This window comes from Colletotrichum gloeosporioides (assembly GCF_011800055.1).
Source record: "Colletotrichum gloeosporioides strain Lc1 chromosome Unknown consensus_122, whole genome shotgun sequence".
Taxonomy (NCBI): domain Eukaryota; kingdom Fungi; phylum Ascomycota; class Sordariomycetes; order Glomerellales; family Glomerellaceae; genus Colletotrichum; species Colletotrichum gloeosporioides.
This window is the reverse complement of record NW_025544767.1, coordinates 49,828-74,050: the sequence shown is the minus strand read 5'-3', so window position 1 is coordinate 74,050 and position 24,223 is coordinate 49,828. Positions and strand designations below refer to the sequence as shown.

The following is a 24,223-nucleotide window of genomic DNA, read 5'->3' as shown; positions in this document are numbered from 1 at the left end:
TTATAGTAAATCTAAGTTTTATTATAGCTTTTTATAAAAGAGCTATATTATAACTACTAACTTTAAAAATAAAAGAAATCTTTCTAAGTATAATTTAAATTTTTTTTTATCATTTTAAATAAAGTCTAAATAAACTTATTTTAATTTTCTTATAATTATTTAAACTTATATAAGTATATTATAACCTTATAAATATATTTAAATCTTTTTATAAAAATTTACTTTATTTAAAAACACTTTCCTAACTCTAAAGTAAGTTAAACAATAATAAGCTGAAATACTATTAGTAAAAACCCTTCTAATAGACCTTTAGGTATCTTACCTCTATTAGCTTCTCAGTAAGAACAAAGCATTTGCGATCTTGATCCTGGCTGAAATTGAAAGAACAAGATCGCCACAGCCCACTAAAACCCATATCCTCAAGGATCTCATTAAGAACAGCAGTTGATTCTAGCGCGGAGCTGAATTTCGGATTCGAAGTCAGGGCATGGAGAAGTGCCTGAGCTGACTCCAGTGTTGCGGAGTTTTGACAATGCAGCAAAACCTCGTCAAGGATGGGGACGATAGGCCCGCAGCTACTTCGGGTCAGCTATAACGCCCAGTCACACGTAAGGGGTAGGGGAACATACAGATGCATGATGACGGCCGGCCTTGCTGACGCAAGCTCAGTCAGCCAACGGAGAGTTCGGTTCTGCAGTGCGTCCTCTAGGTACTGAAAGTCGATCAATTCAATTGCGGTGTTCAACAGCAGATCTTTATCCTTCATGCCACTCAAATCGTCGTATCTGCATGTGTTCGTTACATCGCCCAGCACGGAAGGATTGATACCCGCCAGCCACAAGCTGTCTTTCAGCTCTTCACTTCCAACAGTTCGCGCTAGGATAAGCGCCATGTAAGGCGAACGTGAAATGATGTCCGATGGTCTTCCTGCCTCATCTGTGGAGTTGCCGGCCATATCGAGGAATGCGGATAGCACTCGCATCGCGTTGGTTTTGGTAGTGGTGTCGGCCAGGCCGCGTGCCAGACATGCGCACACGGCAAAATGAAAATTTTCGCGCGTGAAGTGAATGCCGTAAGCTTCGTCCAGAGACAGAGCAGCGTCCTCTAACTGCACACGACCTTGGAGAAGAAGAGACCCCATCTTGTCTCCTCGCAAGTCCCCGACTGTGCTGATGTTGGTCATAACAGCCTCAAGAAACTGGGCCGTGCAGTTGAAAAGAGCTGGAGGAACCAACCGTAAGAGTGAAATGGCAAGCCAGAAGAGTTGTAATCCGTAACGCGACGCAGAAGGCAACTTTGCCATCATCTTGGACAAAGAGGTGACGATAGAAATGAGCATGTCACTGTTGGTGTCATCTCCTAGACGACCTACGCTGTTGCGCAGTGCGACGAGAACCTGGTAGAGTAGGTCGTCGTCCACCTCCTCACGTGCCAGACAGCCCATGACAGCGAACGCTCGGGGTTGTATTGCTGGGTTATTCTGAAAGGCCGTGCTGGCCACGAGGCTCATCCAGCGCGACCTCCAGGCATTGGATATGTCCACTGATGGGGCGGCCACAGAGCAGACCTCGAAGAGCAACGCAGCCAGGTTCTCAGTCGCAGCCAGCGACGGGCCCGAGTCTTGAGTAGTCGACATGGAAGCACCATCACGTAGGAACGGAGGCGGTGCTGCGAATATTTCGCTTCTTGGTTCGCTGAGGAAATCCAAGCTTCCCCTGAGCTTGTTGAAACGAGTATCGTCCAGATTGAACGAGGTGCACGCCGCATGAACTGTGTTGACGAGAAGTCTGTGAACCAAGAGACGCACTTCTGGAGAGCCAGTGTTTGCCAGTATGGTGACAATGTGAAAGATCTCCGGTAGATAAAGCTGAGATTGAACACCATTATCAAACGATAAGGACAGACAGAAGTGTAGAAGCACACAAATCTCTGCCCAGACGGCGTTGTCAGGCAAGTACCTAGTCGGTCGGAGGGAAGATCGGTTCAGTGCTTTTCGCAACCGGGAAATGACCTTCCCACGTAGTGTGATGCTGCCCATGCCCGACACTATAGAAGAAAGAGCCTCCATGGGCTCCTCGGAGTAGTTGAAACTCAAAGCTGACCGCATGAGTTCTTCGAGGAAAATATCCAAGACCGTCTCGTCTTGGTAAATGGCGGGCCATACAACTTGCTCTAGAGTATAGGTCAACGAATGATCGGTCATGGCCACGTCTATCAGCTTTCGAAACAGAACCGCGACCTTCTCCTTGCCTTTCTCCGCGTCAGCTTCATTGGCAAGCACAGCTGTGCGAAGGCCCGGAAGCCATGGTGACATATAAGCAAGACTAAGAGGCTTCTGCTCCTCAGCAAATGTCTCCCAGCCGACGAAGAACTCAGTCAAGAAATCGAACGTTAGCTGAGGCTCAGACATTGCCAGTTGCTTGCTGATTTTGATGATGAAATATGAAGGATCCATTGGCACGGAAACGTCTGTACGAAACGGTTAGCAATGTTTCACGCGAACTGAAGTAGCCCTTGGGATTGAGTCGTGCACCACAGCAGATTGATATTCTTACCCTTTGTACACATCAAGTTTGATGCAGCGCTGAACTTGAATGCCTTGCAGAGGGCCCCAAGCAGGTTGTAAGAAGAGAGCCTGAGCACGTGATCGGAACTTGACAGGTTGGTAAGTGCCAGGTTAAGTAGAGTTCCGGGAACGTCCTGCGGGCGGATAAGCCGCTCATAGGCCTTGTGAGCTCTCGTGTCCTTGCCATACTTGGCCTTTGCACCACGAATCGTCTGCAATACGTCCGCCTTCTTGGGGCTGGTAAAGTACATAACGATCTTTCCGTTATCAGCGCGAAGGCCAAACGCTGAGTCATCTTCTGTCTGGATTGAAGTCGGCGCCTCTTCCACCTCACCGAGACGAAATATGTCATTGACGGTCGTGCTCAACCTATAGCCAGGAAAGACCTCCTGTTTTTTTGTGGTTGTCACCTGTACGAACTGGCTGCCAACTTTGATGACAACTTCAATCTTACCCTTGGTCTTGGAAAGTCGGGTAATTGGTTGAAACACATAACGTGTGTCGGTGACGACGCTGATTGTTTCTTTGGGGAGGTGCAGTTGACTCAAGTGAAAATGAGCCTGGAGGTCCTGCAGACTACCGATTAGGTGGTAGTCGACATTCTTCGGATTAAAAACGCTGGTGTCGCTCTTGGCGGACACCCGAAGGAGCCTTCGGAAGCATTTCCTGTCGTGTGTCAGTAGTGACATCCAGACTCTCGGCAAAACTCATACCTGAATGCGCTGTTCATGTTGTAAACATATATCCTAACGAGATTTCTCGACAGCTCCACAGGTGTGAGAAGCTCAAGCTTCTTGAAGAGCTCGTCTTGTGGTTCGTTCTGGCCGTTGTAGCATGTAGCATCGATGAGCAAACCGAAAGGCTTGTGCCAGAGGCGGCTTGCAATCTGTCCGCAGTCAGTCACAAGAATCGAGAACGAGTAAGTTGCATGTCTCAGAGATGAGTAGAAATGATCAGCGCATACACTGTTGGAGCTAGCATTTCAAGAATCGGTGAGACGAATGATTCACCGCAACGTACCTTGAGATAGCAGTACAACAGCGTGTCATAGTCAATGCTCTCTGCATCAATGTGTCGCAGTATGATGCAAATAATGGAGAGGGAATCCTGTGTAGGCGGGCCTATTAGTTGACGGGCGAATTGACAGATGCACCTGAAGGATGACTCACCTTGCTCTCGCCTCCGTCGTAGACGGCTCTAGCAGTCACAAACGATTCAGTGCTTCGGAATGCGTTCCGAAGCATGAAGTTCTGGAAGCGGGAGTATGACGGCGGAGTATTCGTAGAAATTTGAGGCCTATTCCAGGTGACAGCGAGTGGTGGGGGTCCAAGGTTCGTGATGAGGTGGCGCAAAGGCTCAAGAACCGGCGACCTTCCTCTAGAAACCTCGGCTGGCGATCGCACATAATCTTTGCGTTCCTGGGTGACGAGCCTCTGCCGCATGTGGTCCCAGTGATCGTAGAGGAATCTATGAAGGGCAACACAGGAACCGAAATCAAACGACTCGATGCTTGGCGGACTGTCGATCGTCTCTGGAGCCACCTGTAATGAGTAGTCAGCAGGCACAGCTGGTGACCGCGCAGGACAATTTGGGTCACCTACAGATATCTCGCGAAGAAAGGTAGTAACTCGATAGATATTTTGCGTGAGAAAATCATTCAGAGGAAACATGTAAGGCTCTTTCGCCCCAAAAAGCACATTGTTCGCCAGATTTTGAATGACCTTGGCAATCAAGAGGAGGCCTCGGCGCATCTCCTTGGAGGGCGTCGTTGTCACTAGGCCCTCGACCTCTGGGGCAACAATTGCTGGGCAGAAGAAGCGAAGGAAAACAAAAGCCCCAACGGCGGTGTACTTGGCCTCTTGAAACCTAGGCAGTACAGCAGTGGATATCTGGTAACCTCGTGTCAGACGTTGGACATTGGAAGATTCAGCGCAGCTTGGCGCACGTACAATGTTACAAATTTTGCGGAACGACGCTGGCATGCTCGTCGAGGATGCGCAGATATCATCGATGAATACTTTAGCTACAATCCGTAGCTGGAGGGCGTTCTTCTGCAACTCATCGGTGGAGCTGACCCTGGCAGGATCCAGCTCGAGATCTAGATCCTTGGATGTAAGCATCAATCTCTCTACGACCTTTTGCAGCGTTGCCTTGAGGTATGGCTGTCCCTTCCACTTCGCGTAGACGGACAGCATCTTCGTGGCGACACAGGTTCGCCTGAGGATCTCGGATTCGTTATCTTGCCCAAAGGTGTACGGTCAGCCTCGCACCCCTCATGATGCAGTCAACATCCGCAGTCTTACCCGTTTCCTCGATTTCCTGCTTGATGAGAACCTCCAGTAACTCAAAGCTAAGGCCCCGATGCTCGAAAATGGTGAGCAAAGATATGGTCAATTCGTCGACTTCACTGCTTGGACACACGGCACTCATAGCGGCAACAAGCGTCATGTCCTTGGTTAATAACTAAGACAGGTGTTAGACAGCAATGGTGAAGGTTTTCTTTCTGAAAGAGGGGGGGTGTTAGATTTCGTGGATTCATCTGGATTCACACACCTCTAGCAACTCATCGTACTTCTCGCTCACAGCAGCGTCAGTCAGGTTACTGAACTCCGTCCCTTGTATGAGTATGTTGTACAAGACTTTAACAAAAGCCGTCCGGATCTCGACGTTGTCGTGATAACCAATGTTTAGAGAGTGTTTCAGACCGACATCGATATTCGCACTCAGCAGATTCGAGAGAATGGTGATAGCAAGCTCTGAAGTCGGGGTACCCTCGTCTCGGCTTGCAATTCCAGCCGGATGGTCGCTCCTCCCACTTTCGGGAGATTCGTGGTTGAGCAACGATAGGAACCGATTGAAGTAGGTGTGAAACATTTGTGACTTGAGCTCACTCATGCCGGCGTCGGTTTGACCCTCTCCAGGTTGAAGTGGAAGACGGAAGGTAAGCTCAGCTAGTGACCTGAGAGAAGCTCTATCAAGGTCTTTCTGCACCCTCACCATCTCATCTAGGCGGCCGCCTGTGCTAGCTGTTGAGTCAAGTCGTGGGGAGCGGGGCCGAGCAATCCAGCCAAAAATGTACTCAAGAAGCTGGTTCCGGATGCGCACGTCGTCTCTGAGATTTAAATGCTCCTTCCTCTTAGTGACAGCCTCGCACAACTGGCATACCTTGATCTTGACACGCAAGGTGTTGGTACTGTCATTGACGCCGTCTAAGAATTTGGCAAAGTTGAGAGCGAGCGCTCCTAGGTGAATGCAGGAGGCTGCACCAAGGTCTGAAGGGCTTTCAAGACGCTCCACCAAAGCTTTCAAAAGCGATATGGCCTGCTCAGCGAAGATGATCTCAACATCTTGGGCTTTGTCGCTCGGAGCCAGTGCGCCGGTGAAGAGGACCTCGAGTTCAGATTCTAGTGCTCTGAACAGAGACTGGTAGAGTGTGGACGAGACTTCGCTGGACAAGACTTCCCTTGTAGCCTCCCTGATCCTGACGCTCGCACAGCCGAGGAGTTGAATGCTCAACTTGAGATATCGACCAAGCAGAGGTTCCTCGTGGTTTTCGGATGGCAGCCTATCGATCCACCTTAGACCACTGATCGCTGGCTCTTCCATAATGATTGCTTGGTTTGCAGTACAAATTCCCCCGAGCGATGCCAAGAAGCCGGAGTAGTTGCGCCATTCCGTCAAAGTCCGTTCGTCAACCGCATCAAGCGCGGCCATGGACACCTCCCTGGAGAGGAGAAGCCACCTTTCGAAGCCATACTCCCATGCTGAAAGGATACCGCTGGTTGGGAATTGAAGTCGTCGGAGCAGTCCGCGAACTCTCTTCTGAAAGGCAACCAGTCCAGTGAAGCGGAAGGCTCGTGACGCGATCTCCCCATACACCTCGCCGTTTCGGAGTAACGTGGCAAACGTTTTCGCAGCGTCCGAAGAGACGCCAGCAAGATTGTTCTCTTCGTAGAAAATACCAATGCATGAAGTCACAGTTTGGCAGGTATCAACGTCTGCGGAACACAGAGATACAAGCAAGGTTGTCTCGAGTCTAGAAGACGCGGCTTCTACTTCAGGCACGTCGTCGGGGAGCTCCGCAAGTTCCTACATGGACAAACGGCGTGTTAGTCTCGCGAATTGGAATGATCACTGCGTTACTTACACTGAGAGAAGCCAGTAGAAATTTGCGTGCTTCAAGAAATTCGTGAATCGCCTTAACCTCAGGCCCATCACCGTCAGATGTGACTTGGTTACACATATTGAGAAGAACAAGAGAGCTATTCGGCGCAACTTAGCCTGGAAAACACTCAAACGGGAACAGAAATGCACGCCTTACCATCGTCTCCAAAATTCACGCCTAAGACCCAGGGATTTCAATCTGCTGCGAGATTTAATTGTGTCAAGAATGGTGCTGTCAGAGAGAAGGCGCTTTGCAACACCAGTAGCGAGTCTGCGAACAGTTGAATTTACAGACACAACGCACGATAGGAAGGACAAGAAGGCATCTTCCTCTGCAGCACCCGCACCTGGCTCGCCGGGTCCATCTGCGCTGAAAAGCGAATGGGGGGACGCATCAAGAAACTTGAGCACGTCGCACGCCATGTTCGTGGAGGAGTGAAGGTTTGAATCACGCCGTGGCATGGCGAGTACAGTGGCAGTGGTTTCTGTCGGCAAATCCGCTACGGCCTGCGGTCCAGTTAAGTCAGGTCCTTCAGACGTCTTACGAGAGCAGAAATGTTGGAATGGACATCCGGAGTTGCATACCTTGAGCTGAGCTCGCATATACGGCCCCGCGACCGCGAATATTTGCTCGTACCTGTACGAGTCGGCTTGGCGCGCAAAGTATCGGCAGCCCTGCACCACGGCGGTCTTGAAGGCTTGTGGCGAAGAAGGGCTTAGATATGATTGGAGAGAGTCGACACAACTGTCCGGACTCAGTTGTGCTAAACTAACAAATGCCGCTGTCATTAGGTCCTGATCAAGAAGAGAGGCATCGTTGCTACCACGACGAAATACTGCCTCTCTGACCTCGTCTTGTACATCCATGGCGTAGCTAACGAGCGCAGCGTCGTCCTCAGCAACGAAGTGTCGAGCAGCTCTGAGCAAAGAGACGAGTGAATATGCCGCCTGTTCGTTCTTGTTCCTCAATGCTTTCCGCAAGCCGTCCAGAAACCCGACCTTCTTGGCCATGCTCCCGCTCTTCGCATCTCGCAGGTTGCTAGCCACTTCAAAAACGTCTGGCAGAAGAAACAGTAGGGTGGTCTGGAGCGGATAAAGCATTCCTTTTTTCCGTCCATTATCTACCACAGTTTGTGTCATGTCGAAAAGTGTATCAGCGCCGCCGTCAAGACGTTTGTGCAATGTATGTTGCTGAACAAACTCATGGGGATACCGTTCTAACCAGCGCGTGATGAGAAGGGGTGCCACCACAGCGACAGTGTTCTGAAACGTCTTCCGAAAATGGAGGAAGCTGGAGCAAATCTCCTGGATGATGAGTCCCAGCTTCTGAGCATCCACCCAAAAGAAGGACAGAATCTTGAGAACGGACAGAGCCGCCTTGTCGTCATCTGGGGCGGTAGCAGATTGCCCCGGTGCCGCTTGCACAACGGCGGCAGTACGAACCGTGTACACCACGTTTCTGAAGTAGTCAAAAGAGCTTGACCAAGTGGAGGCGGTAACGTATTCGACAATGACTCTGATGCAAGGCTCCATGATCGCAAGATGAGAAGTTGATAGAGTTTCGTCTTCAGAGCTGTAGGTCCCAACAAGCAGCGGCGAAGCGATGCCGCTTGGAGGGCTGAATACTGGGTTGGCGGTTTGTCTCGTTTCATCGTCTAAAATAGTGGACGATGGAAGGGCAAATCCTTCAGGTATAGGTTCCACAAGCCACTTGAGCAACTCAAAGATGCGGGTAACGAGAGCTTCGTCCAAGGGCTCAGGAGCTTGTGTAGGAGCGTTGCGACGCGTCCCCGAATCGACGGCAGGCTGACGTTGCTGCGACTTGACATGATCCCAGTGGGCGGTACAGCAGTCGGCAGCCAAGGCTAGTATGTATATCTCGGAGAGGAGGACGTGAGGAGGATGAGTAGGTGGAGGAAGCCCTTTGTAGTTTCGAATTATATCTTCGAGGAGGGCGACGAGAGAGTCCAGGACGGAGGCAGCAGCGGTAGTGCTAATCTTCACCAGTGTGGACCTTGTGATGATGACGATATCGTCTTGTTGAAGTTCTTGACCGTGGGTTCCTGTCCTGTGAGGGAGCTGCGGAGGCGCAAACGCCATACAAGGTCAGTCACACGAACTCGAGAAGGAGGAGAGGCAAGTCGAGCCAAGATGGACGGCCGAATCGCCTCTTCATAGCGATAACAACTCACCCTGGTAGCAAGTCTGTCAACCAGGCACCCGACGAGACCAGCATCGCCGTTCATTTCTGCTAGTCGAGGCAGTCGGGTTCATGACCGCACGCGCCTGCGCCGGTTCAGTTTCCCTTCCTTCGTCCGGTTTGACTGAAGAAAAAGCCAATCCAATCTTGAGCCTCGCAGTGTGGGAGTGAGACGGTTGCGGGGCGCTACGAGAGCTGGGTTTCAAAAATATCGACGCCCAACGAGAGGAGCGAGAACGGCAAAGGCCAATGGAAATTCGATGGTGTGGCGTGCGGTAGGTGCGTTACTGCCGGCGACGGGGTTGATGCTGAGGACAGGAATATGGGCACGCAAGTCGCTATTCAGATATGGATGCTACCTCAGCCGTGACGTTGTGGCGGACAAACTGAGGTTTAGAATGCAGGACTGTGCTTCCGTGACCTGGGCACCTTACCTGACCGATGGGCTGCGAAGTAAGGTAGGTAGGTAGACTCGAAGACCTTACTGGTAGCAAGGTGCTAGTCAGCCGAGGCAGGGGTTGGACAGCGGATCTGCCTTACCTGAGTACACTGTATGTGCTTAAGGTATGTAGGTCGTTAAGGTACGGAGTACCTAGGAGATAACCAGCGACGGGAGTGCGGGGGCAAAGTGGATTTCAGCGTAAGGTGGGTACACTGTGACAGTGCGATTCGAATCGCGCAGCGTGCTGCAAAAGGAACAGCACGACCGCTCTTCAGCCTGTGGTGTGAGACAGGTGTTAATGGCAGTTGTATGCCTGCGCACTATGAGATAGATAGTGCCTTAGATCGTGGAGGGGTAATAACAAAAACTCGGTCTACTCCTGTAGGGGAGAGGAACATCACATCTGGCCTACAATGAGGCTGAGAGCAACACACTTTAGCGGAACTAGCTACATGGCTATCGCCAGAGGCACGGTTTAATCCTCTTTGGGCATGCGAACTTCGTACGAAAATTGGCAGTGGACCCACAAATGTATCACCGACTTGGAGTGAACAGTCCCATCAGCTGCCTGATTTAGATCCCTTCTCTCAAAGTAGGCATTTTTCTTCGGTTTTTCGCCAAGCAGGTACCCTATCTTTAGCACCACCCAATTGCCGGTGCCGGTGCCTTCCAACAACATACTTAATTGCGGACCAATTCGCTCTCGGCCGAGGCAGCACCATAGCGGCAACCTGCACACATCCGTCGTCGACCTTGATATTCATTCTAGATCTGATCTCACGTCCAAACATATCATCGCAATGAAGCCCAACTCCTATGCGACCCTGCGTGTTTACTGGAGCTCATACTATCTAACATATGGCATTACTTCGGCGATGGCGGCTCTTCATCTCTTTTCGTCATCCGTTTTCTTCTACTTTCACACAAACGCTTCCGTCAACACACCCCAGCATAACTACAATTGCATGTAATTTCAACTACCTGTGGTTGCGTCCGCCATAACCCCCACCAAAGCCGCCGCCGCCGCGACCACCTCTGTGGCCCCCACTCTGATACCCGCCGCGCCCACCACGACGACCTCCGTCATTATGATTCGCATATGGGCTTTGGATGGGCGGAGGTCCGTAGCTTTGATACTGTCCATATCCCCCGCCGCGATAGGATCCGTTCGAGTTGTGGAAAGCTGGCGGGGGCGGGGGCGGGAGTCCCATCCCGAAGCCCGGGTGGCCTGGTGGTGGAGGCTGCCATGACTGGCCCTGCGGTGGTCCAGGGGGTCCATACCCGTGTTGCACGTAGTTGCCATTGCCCGAATGCCGTCCGTTTCCGCCGCTTGGGGCGTAACTGAACTGATCTCTGCGCCCTCCACGGTTGTAGCCATTCTGCCCCAGTGGCGCACCACCGTAGCTCCGTCCTGACCGAGATGATTTGCTTTTGAGCGTCTCAATGTCATTGCGGTCTAGAGCCGCTGTAGGCAGCTTAACGCCACGCAGCAACATAGATTTGTGAGGGTGCGAGCTCGCCGGAAAGGAGTACCAGACGCTGTTAAATGTATTAGCTTGCTCTGCAGGATACGGAAGCCATATGTGGCTAGTTTCGTTGTGACCAACATACCTCAGGGACCTGTCGTAATCAAGGTTGGGCATGCCGCCGCGCTCCAGAGGATATACTAGTTCGCCGTGGGGTAGGTAGTCCGGAATCTTCTCAATCTTGCCAGACAACCCGTCGCTCGTACGCGGGTTAAGCTTCAATGTTGGTTCTCCTTGCTTCTTGGAGTAAAAGTTGGTGGTGATCTCATCGTACAGTTCGTGATGAGCATCCGAAAGCAGCAGGACATCCCTGCCCACTCCATTTCTGGCCCGGTCTGCGGCACTGAGAAGAGGGTACTTCTTCTCTACGGCAGCAAGTAACCTGGGCATCTCAATAAATGGCAACAATGCCACTCCCTGCCAAGCCATCTTTTTGCCATTCAGGTCAATCTCGAAGTCGGTAGGGTAGAAGTCAATGACCTCGCTGTCCTCGTTCAACATGAGATCGTGGAAGACTTCGGGTAAGGCGTGGCGAGATGCCGCAGGCAGCACACTCATCAACTGCTCAAAGGGTCTGGAAATTCGCCCTTTTTCGAACGCGATTTCCATCTTGTCCAGTTCCACAAAGTCTGCCGCGAATGGGGCGTAGTGGTAAGGGTAGTACCACTCCCATGATGGGCAGCCTTGAAAGTAGTAGAGCAGGACCCAAGACAGACCTTCAACATACGCTCTGGCAACCTGATGTCGGAACTCAACGTCCTTGCGGTCAACATGGAACTTCTGTTCATAGTATCTGTCCGCGTAGCCCTCCTCCCACATCCTCACATGGTCCATTGCCGCCTCTTCGGCCGCAGATGGTGCGCTTGTTCCCGCCGCAGGGGTAGGAGTCGAAAGCTGATCAGGTTCACCATCGGCCTTGCGCTTGCCAAGAATCGACTTCGCGTCCGTCGAAGCGCTTGGGGCATCGACCTTTGCAGCTTGACTTGCATCGCCTTCTGATATAGGTTCGGCCTTGGACATCATGCCCTTGATCTGATCCTTTATGGCGCTTGCTGCACTCTTATTGGCGGAGTTAGCATTCATGTTCGATGATCGACCAACGACCATGTCGTGAGTGATCCCATTAGGACCCCCTGCAGCAGGGAATAGGGGTAAGCCTGCAGTAGCGTTGTCAACCTGCTTTGGCCGAGCGTTCCTGGGTTGGTTACGTTCTTCTTGAAGCTTGCGACGTTTGGCGTTGGCCTCTCTGCGATCTTCTTGTTCCTTCCTCCTTTTGAAGATGCCATCCTCTTGCTTTGCAAGTCCGTTGAGGATCAATTGCGCCCGAGCAAGATCGACGTGCCCGTCTTTAGTGACGTAGCCACCCATATGAGGGAGGTTGTCTTTCCAGATTGCTGTCAGAGTGTCGATACCGTTCTCGCGAATCTCCAGCGCAGGCAGGTGAGGCAAGAAATCGTTGCCCACGAAACAACACATGAAAACCCAGTCGTCAAGAGCTCTCTCCAGATCAAAACGGAAGGGCAACCCAGGAACATTGAGCTCAACGGCCAGGTACTCGCGTAAAATTGAGACATGCAGCCAGATGAAGGGTTTCTGTGTTGGCGCCTTTTCTTGTTCATCGAACTCGCCAACTTTCTCCTTGGCCTCGCCGCGGCAATTTCGAGCCTCGTGACCCTTCTGCCCGCAAATCCTGCACACCCTCGGCTTGCTGTCCTGAAAGAAGACATCCTCTCGCAAGACTCGGAAATGAGGCTCGTGAGTTGCGAGACCTAGCATAATCAAATCGGCATCAAGACCGTAGATGACATGGCGCGTGTTTGGGTCATAGTCTGGTGAGATACGCTGAGACCGAACAAATGACATGATCTTGTGCTCTCCCTCACCGGGTACTGTGGCATCTGAGATGATAATTTTGAGCCTAGCCCAGGCCGGGTCCGTGTTGAGCTTGTACGCGCACCAATATCTGAGGCTCGCAGCGAGTATGTCCATGAAAGGGGTCCCAGGTGTAATGGAGTTGGAATCAAATGCCTTCTTGGTCATACTCTCAAGTGTATCTTCTGGGATAACGCCGCCATTTTGCTGTTTTAGGAGCTTCATGAGCTCTTCTTTGTCCTCCTCCTTCTGCTGAGCGTCTTGAGCGGATCGGAAACGTCGCGAGCGCTGTTGATTCATCTTGGCACGAGGAGCCACTCCGTCTAGCCAGTAGAGGTCAGTGATATTGTTGTAAAAGACTCGCAATGGATGCAATGCGGAAAAGGGAGGCAGCACATACCAACAGCAATCATTAGAAGCTTTCGCGGCCGAACCATATTAACAACACGGTCTGTGTACCTGAATACCTCGAGCATCATCTCCTCTTCGTCCTTGGGAGCTGGGCGATCCTCGGGGTGTGAACAAGGATGCACGATGCCGTTCATGTCGAGATAGAGATTGTCTAGTTCCTCGCCGTTAGGATTGGGGCCGGTGGTGTCGACCGGGATTTCAGATCCATCATCCATCTTCACAGGCTGCTCCTCGATCACCGGCGAAATGATCTTTGGATACTTGTTGGAAAGCCATCGGAAAGCGGCCGGGATACCCATCTTGTCTTGGGTCAAGCAGTAACGCTTTGCTCGAGGGATAAGGAAATTGGCGGTGCTTGAAGAGCGAATGGAGCTGCAGAGATTTCTTGTGTATCGCAATGGCGCAGCAAGGAATTAGAAGTCTAGACCAAGGGAAAGCCGGTTCAGCCAGGCTTCTCACAAGCTTGGGTGAAAAGGTAGCTTGTCGACCAATGCGACACGTCCTGATTGCGGTGATGGGTGCGTTTGGACTCGGCGATGCGCTTCCCTCCCAGTGCTGAAGATGGAGCGACTGTTAAGTTGGCACCGCGACGGACTGCGAGGCGCCTCAACGCGTACGCGCGTTAGAACCCGAAAGCAAGCTGAGCGCAACTGGGTTTCGCGATCTCAAGGCGGAGACGAAGACGTAATCTGCTCGACACTGCTTGGAGCTCGTCGATATAAACAGAGGCGAGCTAGGGATGCTGACGGACAAACTGCGAGATTCCTAAGAATCGGGATTCCAAAGTTCTGCATTGCCATCTGCAGTATCCACTACGTGCGCTAGGTGGCAGTTGGCATTCTCATGGCCGTGCACCAACTAACTGCGTAGGTAAGGTTGGTAGAGATAAGATAGAAGGCCTAAGACCCAAGTAAATAGGTACCTAGGTGCCTTAGTATGGGCGCCTACCTACCTCAACAAGATAGGTGTCTAGGTAAGGTAAGGTACCTAGGTGGTACAGGTGAAGGCTATGTACTCGCTACTGTAAAATATTCGCTCTAAATGCAAAGAAGCCTCGATACCTGCACAAACGGTGGTAACCCTGGTTCGATGCCAAAGTACACCTTGCGTTTTAGTCACTCGATTAGGGTGACACGATACGGCAGCTTCAAGCTTCCCAGCTGAAGATGTTTTTATGACTTGAGCTTTTTCCAATTTGGCTTCTCATTGCCACATCCACTGCTATTGCCATCTCCTGCACAATTTCCCTGTCGTCAGTGGCCTCGCTTCAAACCTTCAATGGCTGAAGTTTGAAGGGACAGCATGTTTTCCATTTCCACTGCACCGGCAAAGCAGTCGGTCGGCGAGACCATCACCGTCTTGAGTGGCCGTCTCAGCTCCGCAACCTTGCTCGAAGATCGTCGCGCTGCTATACTTGGCCTACGCAGCTTTGCCAAAGACTTCCCCGCTTCTGTCGCCTCCGGAGCTCTGCGCAGTCTCATAGGCAGCTTGAGCAAGGATGCCGAAGACGTTGATACCGTCAAGGTGGTCCTCGAGACCTTGCTAATGCTTTTCAGCCCCAACGAAGATAGCCCAGAGGCCTCGGAGGAAATTGCGCTTTGGCTCGCTGACGAATTTACCATGCGCCAGGAGAACATTACCCTGCTACTCGACTTCCTAGACTCCAGCGATTTTTATTCCCGACTCTACTCCTTGCAACTCCTAGCTGCCATCCTGTCTGCCCGGACAGAGCGGACTGAGGAGTGCGTCTTTACGGCTCCATTAGGCATATCTCGTCTGGTGGCTGTATTGGACGACTCCCGCGAAGCCGTCAGGAACGAAGCTATCACCCTTCTCACCTATTTGACCCCTTCATCGACTGACATCCAGAAACTCGTCGCCTTCGAGAATGCATTTGACCGCCTATTCAACATCATCATATCCGAAGGCTCCTTGTCCGAAGGTGACCGTGTTGTGGAGGACTGTCTGATTCTCGTTGCCAACCTGCTCAGGAGAAACCCATCCAACCAGTCTCTGTTCCGCGAGTCTGGTGGAATTCGCCGGTTGGCCGTCTTGCTGGAGGGTGCGGGAAAGGCCCAGCGGGAGGAGGCAGAGGTTGCCGCATGGGCACAAACCCAACGCAATCGGAATATATATGCCCTTTTGGCTGTGGTACGCCTATTCCTAGTCTCTGGGGCTGTGGGAACAGCGCAGAATCAGCTTGCTTTCTGGCAGCACGGCCTGCTGTATCATGCTCTTCAACTGGCATTTAGCCGCGTAGCCCAGCTTCCAATCAAAGCAGAGGTTGGTCGTTTCCCGTCAGCTACGTCATTGGTGCCGTCATGTTAAATATCTTGTGCCTGCAGGCTCTCGAAACCTGCGCCGATATCATCAAAGGCAACGCCAGTCTACAAGAAGGCTTCGCTCAGCTCCAAGTTCCTTCACCTCTCGATTCACACATCCCAGTCGAAGTTAGCCAAGCAAACAGCGCCTTCCAGGTTTACGTGATAGACGGTCTGCTGGATTTGGCACTCAGTATCGAAGATACCGAGGCATTCGACTTGCGCTTGGCGGCGTCCGACTGCCTCAAGGCTTACTTCTACAGTCATGCAGACATCCGTCTGCATTTTCTCAGAAGGGCTATCGAAGGGCACAAAACAGGCGCGGATGAGACAGCCAACGTACTCACGGTACTTTTGCGGCCGTCTCCAAACACCAATACCACTAATCCCTACCGCAGCTGGTTTGCTGCTACCATCATGTTCCACCTTGTCTTTGACAATCCGGAAGCTAAGAGCCTAGCTATGGCCGTTACAGAGGGCGACGCGGAAAGTGGCGAGGAAGTAGTCACAAGCATTCAAATCGTTGCCGCACACCTGATATCTGGTCTGAATCGAGAGGGAGACAGTCGCGTGGTGGTTGGATATCTAATGTTGTTGCTCGGTTGGCTTTTTGAAGACCTGGACGCCGTCAATGACTTTCTTGGAGAAGGAAGCAACACCCAAAGCATCATTCAAGCAATCAATCATCCGTATCCTTCAGGCGAAGTCGTTCAAGGGCTTTGCGCCATGCTTCTCGGCGTGCTGTACGAGTTCTCGACTAAGGACTCGCCCATTCCGCGCACAGACCTTCACTCCATCTTGGTGTCGCGAATGGGACGCGAACGGTATATCGACAAACTGTCCAAGCTGAGAAGCAATCCGTTAGTCAGAGACTTCGAAGTCATCCCGCAGACGCTGGGCAATTCAGGGTCCGGCAAACTGCCTGATGTCTATTTCGATGCTACTTTCGTCGAGTTTTTCAAAGACAACTACAGCCGTATCTTGCGTGGCATAGACCGAGATCCTGGGTTGGAGATATCTGTTGTTTCTAATGGCGTGCAGAAGGGTGTTTCGCGCGAACTTGTTGATTCCCTTCGGAGCCAGTTGGCTGAGAAGGACCAGGCATTGCAGGAAGCACAGGTAAGCATCGAAACTGTAGGCCGGCAGATTGGCCAAGAACAGGCAGATCATCGGCGAACTCGAGAAAGCTCTGCTTTGGAGCTGGCAAGAATGAAGCAACTGAATGAAGGATTACAGCGGCAGCATGACGCGGAGCTTCGGTAAGCTCTATCCCGTAATCGATGGGAGAAGAAGGCACTGATACCCAAGTCTAGGACTCTGCAGAACAGAATCACGGCCTTACAAGAAGAACACCAAGAGCAGATGGACCAGGCCCGGCGGCAGATTGAATCTCAAGTCGCAGCACTGGAGAAGGAACACAAAAGGCAGTTAGCGGATGTTCAAAATCAGGCAGAAGGCCGCGTCTCTGCTCTGGAAAGGGAGCACAAGAAACAGATGGCAGAGATCCAAATTAAGACGGACCGCCGGATCGCAACTCTCGATCAAGAGCGCAAGGCGATTGATCAAAGACAAAAAGAGGAGATGGATCGGATACAGAAGGAAATCAAGGCTCAGGTGGCTGCTCGAAGTGAAGAGCATCGCAAACAATTAGAACATGCAAGGAAGACGGCGGAAAATGATGCCGAACGCATTCGGCACCGAGCTGAGGCCGACATGGCTGATCTCAAGGCCACTATCAGTCGGCTGGAGGTTGACCTTATGAAGGTGAGACTCTTCATGCTAGTCCGTCGTCCCGACTACGACTTACCTGTGTTAGGCCAAGAAGAACAAAACGCAAGAGATGCAGGCATTCCGTGATGATTCTACTAGAAAACTACAAGCGCAAGAGGGCCTCATCAGAAAAGCCGAAAGCCGCGGAAAGCAGCTGGAGAATGAGCTCAGGGAGACTCGGGAGAAGGCCATTCAGGTTGGTTCTATTCATGGAATGCGCGTCTATACACATTTACTGATGGGGACGGCTCTAGAGAGAGGCGGCTGTCCGAAAGGCCGAGGAAGACAAGCAGGCAACACAAAACGAGCTTGATGACCTGCTCATGGTGTTTGGCGATTTGGAAGACAAAGTTGCGAAGTACAAGGTTTGTTCTCCGGTTACAGAACTAGGCCGCTTGCTAATGATTCTTGTTTTGTTATTTCATCAGGCTCAACTCAAAGCACTCGGCGAGGCTGTCTCCGACGGAGAAGAAGAGGAAGAGGATAGTGATGAAGAGGATGAAGATGATGAAGAGAACGATGCCAAAAGTGAAGACGCGAACGGCGCCAAGACATAGTTACATGCTGTATCGTCGAAAGCGCCGCCATTACTTAGGGATGAGTAAATCCAACCGTCTTGAGGCAATGTTCGGTATCATATTCGAGTCTATATAGTAGTCCGTCACAGAAGGTGAGACTGGTGTTATTCGCTTGTGCGTGTCTACCTAGTCTACTTTCAACTGCGACTCTACTGTGATTCGACACCGAGATACGCGCATACTCAACGTCCACTTTCTGATAGGCATGTGAACGCCGCTGGGTATACGCCTTGACGTCTTTAGTATTCCAGCAAAATCCTTCTGCTGAAACCCAACGCCGCCCACGGTAACCTCTTGGTCTCAATGTCCCATAGTCTGCCAAATCGAAATTATCCCGGAACCGAGAAACACCTCTACCGCAGCTTCCATAGTTGCTTTTTCTCTCCTTGGCCAGACACAGTCCATGTGTTGCCGATGGTTAGGGCTCGTGGGTTGTTTTCGGGTGCCTTGAAGACGATGCGACCCGAGACATCAGTCCCGGCTTTAATTTCGATGTTGTCTTCCAGAGATTTGCTCATCAGGAAACCTTGCTTCCAGTGGGTGGCGGGGCCGAAGGGGCCAGTGGTAAACGCGATCTCGCCGGGGCGCGTTGCACTTGACTCGCCAAGCTTGACATGCAGGCTCGCCGGAACAGTGTCCTTCCGAGAAGTAGTAAAGAAGATATCAAACCAAACCAAGAATCCGTCGAGTGAAGGAATGTCCCTCGATAAGGTGGACTTCCACGGGGCCTCAAAATCGAGCTCCTCGGTTTTGATGCTGTGCAAATCCTGAAATGCGATCTGCGTTGCAGAGCCGCAAACACAGCTTTCGGGCATGACTTCGATGCGCGCCTCGTCGTAGATGCCAGTCTTCATAGACTTCATGTCAAAGCCGTAGACGTCGTCCCAGAAGGTGATGAAATCTGTGACATACTCGGGGTCCGACACGGGAGCAGCCCAGATGGTCGAGACGCTAGGGACAAGCAGACCGTCAGGCTTGAGGTAGCGGTCTCTGGCCCAGAGAACGCTAGGTAGCATGGCTTCATATAGGAGACAGTATCCCATCCATTCACTGATGATGATGTCCACCTGATCCACCGGAAGGTCAATTTCCTCGATCCTTCCCCGTATGCAAGTGATTTGATCTGTGAATCCGTTATGGAACACATTCTCTCGGGCCTTGTCAATGATGTCCGATTTATCAACCGCAAAGACCTTGGCTGCACCAGCCTTGGCGCAAAACATGCTCAAAATACCTATTGTTGGATGGGCATTAGATTTCGAGAGCAAAGAGCGACATAGGTCCGCAGCTTACCGGTTCCGCAACCAATATCGAGAACAGTCTTTCCCGCAAACAGATGCTTGTTGTTGTAGACAAAATCGCGATATGCATCTGTCCGAATGGTATCCTTGAGCATGGTTTCATGAATATCTATCTGGGTGTTAATGAAGTGGTTGAAAGCATACCTCGCGGGATGAAATTCTGTGAGGCTTTCGATATCCACGAACTTACCATTGCTTGCGTATGATTCCCAGTAGTACTGGGACTCGTCCTTGCGGGCCTCCTTATCGACTGAACGGTCCCGACGGCTCCTGTTTGGAACATCTTCTCCCCAACGCTGATCCAACGTTTGTTCGACGGCCAAGCGGTAGCTGGCGAACTGTGCCTTGACTTTCTCCAGATCGCCCTCAAGTTGAGCTTCCCGGCTTGACTTCGACTGCAATTCTTCCCGAGGGACACCTTGAGAATCAGAGCCAAGATCTAGCTCCGTTAGTGCCATGATCAGAGCGTCATCCTCGATGACGGGCTTGAAGAAGCGATCATCAGAGATGTGCTCAACAGAAATAATTTCGGGCAGACGAGCACCATCGTGAGTGTTTTGGCGGACTGCGGCGGCGATGTTAGCTTGGGAAGACGCCGCTGACGTCCATGAGGTGAGCGCTGTGAACGTAGTTGTCTAGAAACTCACCAAAGTTGACGAGCCTTACAGTGCCGAGGAAGTCGAGGCCGAGCCGGCGACGGACTTCAAGGAAATCGAAATTGTGCTTTTCGCGGCAATGCTGCAACATGGAATCGAGACTGGGAAAAACGGAGTCGTCCAGCAAAGAGATGAAGTTCACGGTCTCTTCCTCCTCAGGCTCGGCATCTTCCCAGTCAGACTCATCCGATGAAATGTCCGACTCGGGAAGATTCTTCTTGTCGAGCTTGTCATTAGCCATAGTGAAAGTCAGGCAGGGTAGTTTGCTTGGGTGTGTTCCAAGGATGCGTCCTCAGTTCTAGTTGTCAAATTTTGTCGTCGGTCGATGGTCGTTGCTGGTGAATATTTTCCGTCGTCCACGCCGAATGTGTGGGCCTAATTGGGGCAGGCCGTGGATGGGCCTGCCCACGGATGCCAATGCGGTAAGTTGAGTAACAGGGAAGCTGCAGCCAACGTGCCACCGTGCCTACCATGCGTAGGTAAGTTGGAGTCACTTTTTGTGCGCTGGTCCTGTCAAACTGGGCCTACCCAGCCACCGGCTGCCGTTTGGTTGTCCCTTTCCGGTCCCGTCCCGTTCAGTCCAGTTGAAGGCCGGTTGTTCTTCGGGCGCAAGCTTGCAAAAATGCCAGCCCCGAAGGGCAGGCACATGAGATACGAAGGTAGGTGACAGGGCGATCCTAACAAGTTCAACTACCCTGCCCAAGTAATTATCAGTTGGGTACACCATAAACAACATATCCCAATAAATTGCCTTCCTAACTTTATGTAGGCTTCCTTCTGTTTCAGCTGCGCCTGGAACGGAGGTGCCGTTTGAACCTAACGCACCTGCGCTTGCCTCTCCCCCCCCCCCTCCGCCTTATATCAGCCTCCACTGTCGTCTCCTCCACTTGACCCGAATCACACCATAGACCTACCTACCTAGTAATGCGGCACACTAAGGCTCTGCAGCACAAGATTGACGATACTCAGGAAGCCCTCTCCTAGAATGAAGCCCTGCAGTAAGCACACAGCGTCAGCCGAGAATCTAAACCACCACGCTGCGCAGGACTAATACGCACTGACGCAAGCACAATCAATGGTGTGCTGGACTGTCCTCGCCGCGAGATCCAGTACCAGCTGAGCAAGCCGCCGACCGTTCGTGCCAATGTGAAGGATGGAACGTTGTACATTCCTGTGCATCTGTCAGAATCCATTTCCGCCTCCACGTTCTTTTCAATCAAACCCTGGGTAAACTTACCCACAGCCACTGCGATTCCGCCCGGTACAAAAGACCGCCATCCTTTGCCAGTCGCCGTTGTCCTTATCATAGTCGTGATGGCAAAAATAATGGCAAAAGCAAATGCCCATTCCCTAGCCTTCGGTGGCAGACCTTTCCCAGTAACGAGTCTGGCGGTGAAGATCCAGACGTAGCCCGTCGGGACCTGGAATAGATCACCAGGAATTGCATAGACCCTGTACCAGTCGATTGTTAGCCTTCCACTTCTGCCGAGACGGTGTAGAAAGGCGGGCAAGGAATACAGATACACTCACGCCGCGTATAATTGGTAGACAAGGGCGCTCACGACAGCACCAGCCGTTGCGCCAATAACCTGTCCCCAAAACTGAGCATTAGGTGCGGCACCGAGAAGATGACCAGTCTTTAAGTCCTGCATGAGGTCCCCGGCTTGTAGAGCACCCTGGAAATCAAGTTAGTTGTGCACTTAAAGATGTCAGGGTTGCTTTTCAACCACACTCGACGTACTGCTTCGGACTGCGTGAGCATCATGGTTAGCGTTGCTTTACTTCATCTTGTTGGCATACTTACCACTGCACCCGCCACAAGGTTGATCAATACACTAGACTTATGCGACTGTGGTATTATAAGGGCAAAGAACAGCTGCGCCAGTTTACTGATTCCCGACACAGGATTTAAGTCCGTCTCACCCAGTGCTCTGACGCCCATAATGCTGAGCAGAAGGGCCATGAGAACAGCAACAATGGTCGCATAAAGCGGGACAAGATCGCCAAAGACGATATGGATCGTCATGATGCAGAGAAGAACAGATAGAATAAGCCCCACTGAGACCAGACGATTGCTAATCTGTTGCTCAGGTGGTGCGTCTGCATCGTCTTCCTCCGCGCAGTTGTCAGGCAAAACCGAAGCTCTGCGACGCACAATCGTGTTTGGTCCTTGGTCAGGCAGAAGACGCGACGTGCTGGTTGCTTCTGTCTCCTCTTCGGTGCTCAAAGCCGAATACCCTTGCCTAGATTGGTCCTGGGACCGGACAAGCTTCCGCCAGATGCGCAATGCTCGTTGCGAAAACGTATTGCCGGTAAAAATACTCAACCGATGGTAGAGTGGCCGAAAGGCGATATAACCAAGGCTCACAATGGCATCAGCAAGCATAATAGCCAACGAGACCCATACGATCCAGCCTTTACTTCCAGTCTCCCAGTCATCAATCGAGCCAGGTGCCCATCCATTGTATTTGGCCAGAGGTGAGAGAATACCCCAGCCCACTGCTGCACCCAGAAGCATATGCAGGGTGGTCTCGGGTCCCATAATGATTCCTTGCCCTATGTAAGCAGGGCTCGGATTGAGTGTCCACAGCCAGATGCTGGCGGCTTCGGTCCCAAAGACGGGAATGTTGCGCAGGCTGGGTAGGAAGTAAGAGCAAAGCGTATAGAGACCCGATACTCCGAAGCAAATCAGCAGCAACCTCATGTTCCCGGCCCAGTCCTGATGAACATCAGGTTCCGACCCGGCGGCGCGGCCATGTTCGGCATCTGTGCCTGTGGCGGTGCGATTGTTGTCCATGACAGTCGCCTCGTCAGGGTCCGGCACCAGACTCGCAAACCCACCAGCTACAGTGTCCTCCGACCCGCCTGAATTTGAGATACGTGTCTGTCCGTGTAGCACGCCAATGAGCACGGCTGTGCTGAAGCCACTCGGAAAGCGCAGCCTTTCGCGAATGATGACCTGCCGACGTCTAACTAATGTTAACAAGAAAGCGAGGACAACCCGAAGGTGGAAGGAATCATTGGGGCTGTCTCACAGAGGAACGGCGAAAACGACACCGAAGTAACATAGACCTAGGGACCATAGGATCAACCTCCATAGGCTGATATGGAGTGGCCCTTGCTCATCGGTCGTGAGAAGGTAGTTCATGGCGGGGATCTGCATTCATGTTCAGCCGTGTCTACTTGTGTTGGAACCATTACAATAGATGACTTGACCTATTGCAAGATGGCGAAAGTTTTCCTTCGGTTATGATGACGGGAAGACATACAACACCGACGAAGCCACATCCGAGAGGCATAATGGCCATACTCCCCGCAACAGTCTGAACAAGGACGTTCTCGACAGGGCTAAATGGAAACTTTAAGTGACGCGCGAGCGCCTTGAAAATGCCAAACCCCATCAGGCTGGCGGGCATGGTCATGGTGCTCACCCAGCCCGTCTGCAATCCAAAATACATATTTGAGAAGCAGATAACCAGGCCGACGAGCAAACCGACCACAACGCCGCGGATCGTGAAACTGCGGCCCTGTATGATCGGATTTTTCTTGAAAGAGTCTCCGCCGCTATTGCCGCCAGCGGGTGTCGCGTCAACAGCAAGTTGGCCATCGTGGTAACCCCGATTTGGAGCCATGGTAGCCGTCACTGTTCCCTGGTCGATAGAGAGACAGTCTATGGGGCGGAGAACTGATGAGAGCCGATGAAAACCACGTAAGTGCCTCGGTACGAGGGTGTTGTCGACGTGGCTGAAGGGTATGATGATGGCGATGTCAATTTGCTAACCAACCCGATGTCTGAAGCGCTCCCCCAGCGACGAAACCATGCATGAGGTGGTGGCAGGTTGCTTGCAAATGAAGGGCCTGAGGAAGGGGTAATGAAGTCCAAAGCGGGCAGAAATGACTTTCGTACTGTTCTTTGGTTAAGTCAATCAAGTGAGATAAAGTGCGGTCGCAAACCTTGCTCGTGCAGGAGAGATCCTCGAAACGGCATGGGTAATCCGGATTCGTATCCGCAATGGATCGCTTTTCTTTTGATCCAAACCCCCAAGTTTGTCCGTGCTTGGTCAGAATTGAAGCACGTCGCGACGTGTTGAAGGCCCATCCCTACATTAAGATTATGCCCGCCAACCACGCTAGTCCGGCCCGGAACTCGGTAAAGTGACGTGCGAGCTCTTCCTGTGTGGCTTAGTAATATTCATGACTGTTCCCTCGTCTACCAACTAAGTGATCGGAGTTGGTCAAGGCTGCTTTAACGACAGCCTGACGCGGCATGCGTTCTGTTTCTGATATTGCACGAGTAGTATATGCCAAAACGATAAATCTACAACTCGATTTTCGCTATGTGAATGCCTCGCCTTCCTGGTTCATGCAGCGCGGCGGATCCCCCCTTTATACTACGTGACCCATGTTCGTACGTCG

General features: G+C 51.8%; 4 protein-coding genes across 4 annotated transcripts; 1 reads left to right on the top strand and 3 right to left on the bottom strand.

The window, feature by feature from the left end:
• Positions 1-298: 298 nt before the first annotated feature.
• GCG54_00015692 (5'-3' exoribonuclease 2) lies at positions 299-13,480 on the bottom strand (the record flags this gene model as incomplete). The annotated part of the gene is made up of 17 exons (XM_045415467.1): positions 299-575; positions 630-2,469; positions 2,556-3,232; positions 3,280-3,452; positions 3,587-3,673; positions 3,736-4,107; positions 4,168-4,455; positions 4,516-4,805; positions 4,870-5,029; positions 5,120-6,655; positions 6,714-6,828; positions 7,035-7,237; positions 7,316-8,809; positions 8,923-8,978; positions 10,382-10,911; positions 10,984-13,093; positions 13,171-13,480. The coding sequence occupies 17 exons, from the start codon at positions 13,478-13,480 to the stop codon at positions 299-301; spliced, it is 10,518 nt and encodes a 3,505-aa protein (XP_045256104.1).
• A 1,003-nt stretch (positions 13,481-14,483) lies between these two features.
• GCG54_00015691 (Intracellular protein transport protein USO1) lies at positions 14,484-17,829 on the top strand (the record flags this gene model as incomplete). Its single annotated transcript, XM_045415466.1, has 6 exons — positions 14,484-15,464; positions 15,527-16,761; positions 16,816-17,266; positions 17,319-17,468; positions 17,527-17,637; positions 17,701-17,829. The coding sequence occupies 6 exons, from the start codon at positions 14,484-14,486 to the stop codon at positions 17,827-17,829; spliced, it is 3,057 nt and encodes a 1,018-aa protein (XP_045256103.1).
• A 374-nt stretch (positions 17,830-18,203) lies between these two features.
• GCG54_00015690 (Ribosomal protein arginine N-methyltransferase rmt3) lies at positions 18,204-20,048 on the bottom strand (the record flags this gene model as incomplete). The annotated part of the gene is made up of 3 exons (XM_045415465.1): positions 18,204-19,084; positions 19,144-19,749; positions 19,799-20,048. The coding sequence occupies 3 exons, from the start codon at positions 20,046-20,048 to the stop codon at positions 18,204-18,206; spliced, it is 1,737 nt and encodes a 578-aa protein (XP_045256102.1).
• Positions 20,049-20,725: 677 nt separating this feature from the next.
• On the bottom strand, positions 20,726-23,439 carry GCG54_00015689 (putative oligopeptide transporter; the record flags this gene model as incomplete). Its single annotated transcript, XM_045415464.1, has 8 exons — positions 20,726-20,800; positions 20,866-20,978; positions 21,045-21,289; positions 21,338-21,483; positions 21,549-21,557; positions 21,612-22,776; positions 22,843-22,964; positions 23,077-23,439. The coding sequence occupies 8 exons, from the start codon at positions 23,437-23,439 to the stop codon at positions 20,726-20,728; spliced, it is 2,238 nt and encodes a 745-aa protein (XP_045256101.1).
• Positions 23,440-24,223: the final 784 nt, after the last annotated feature.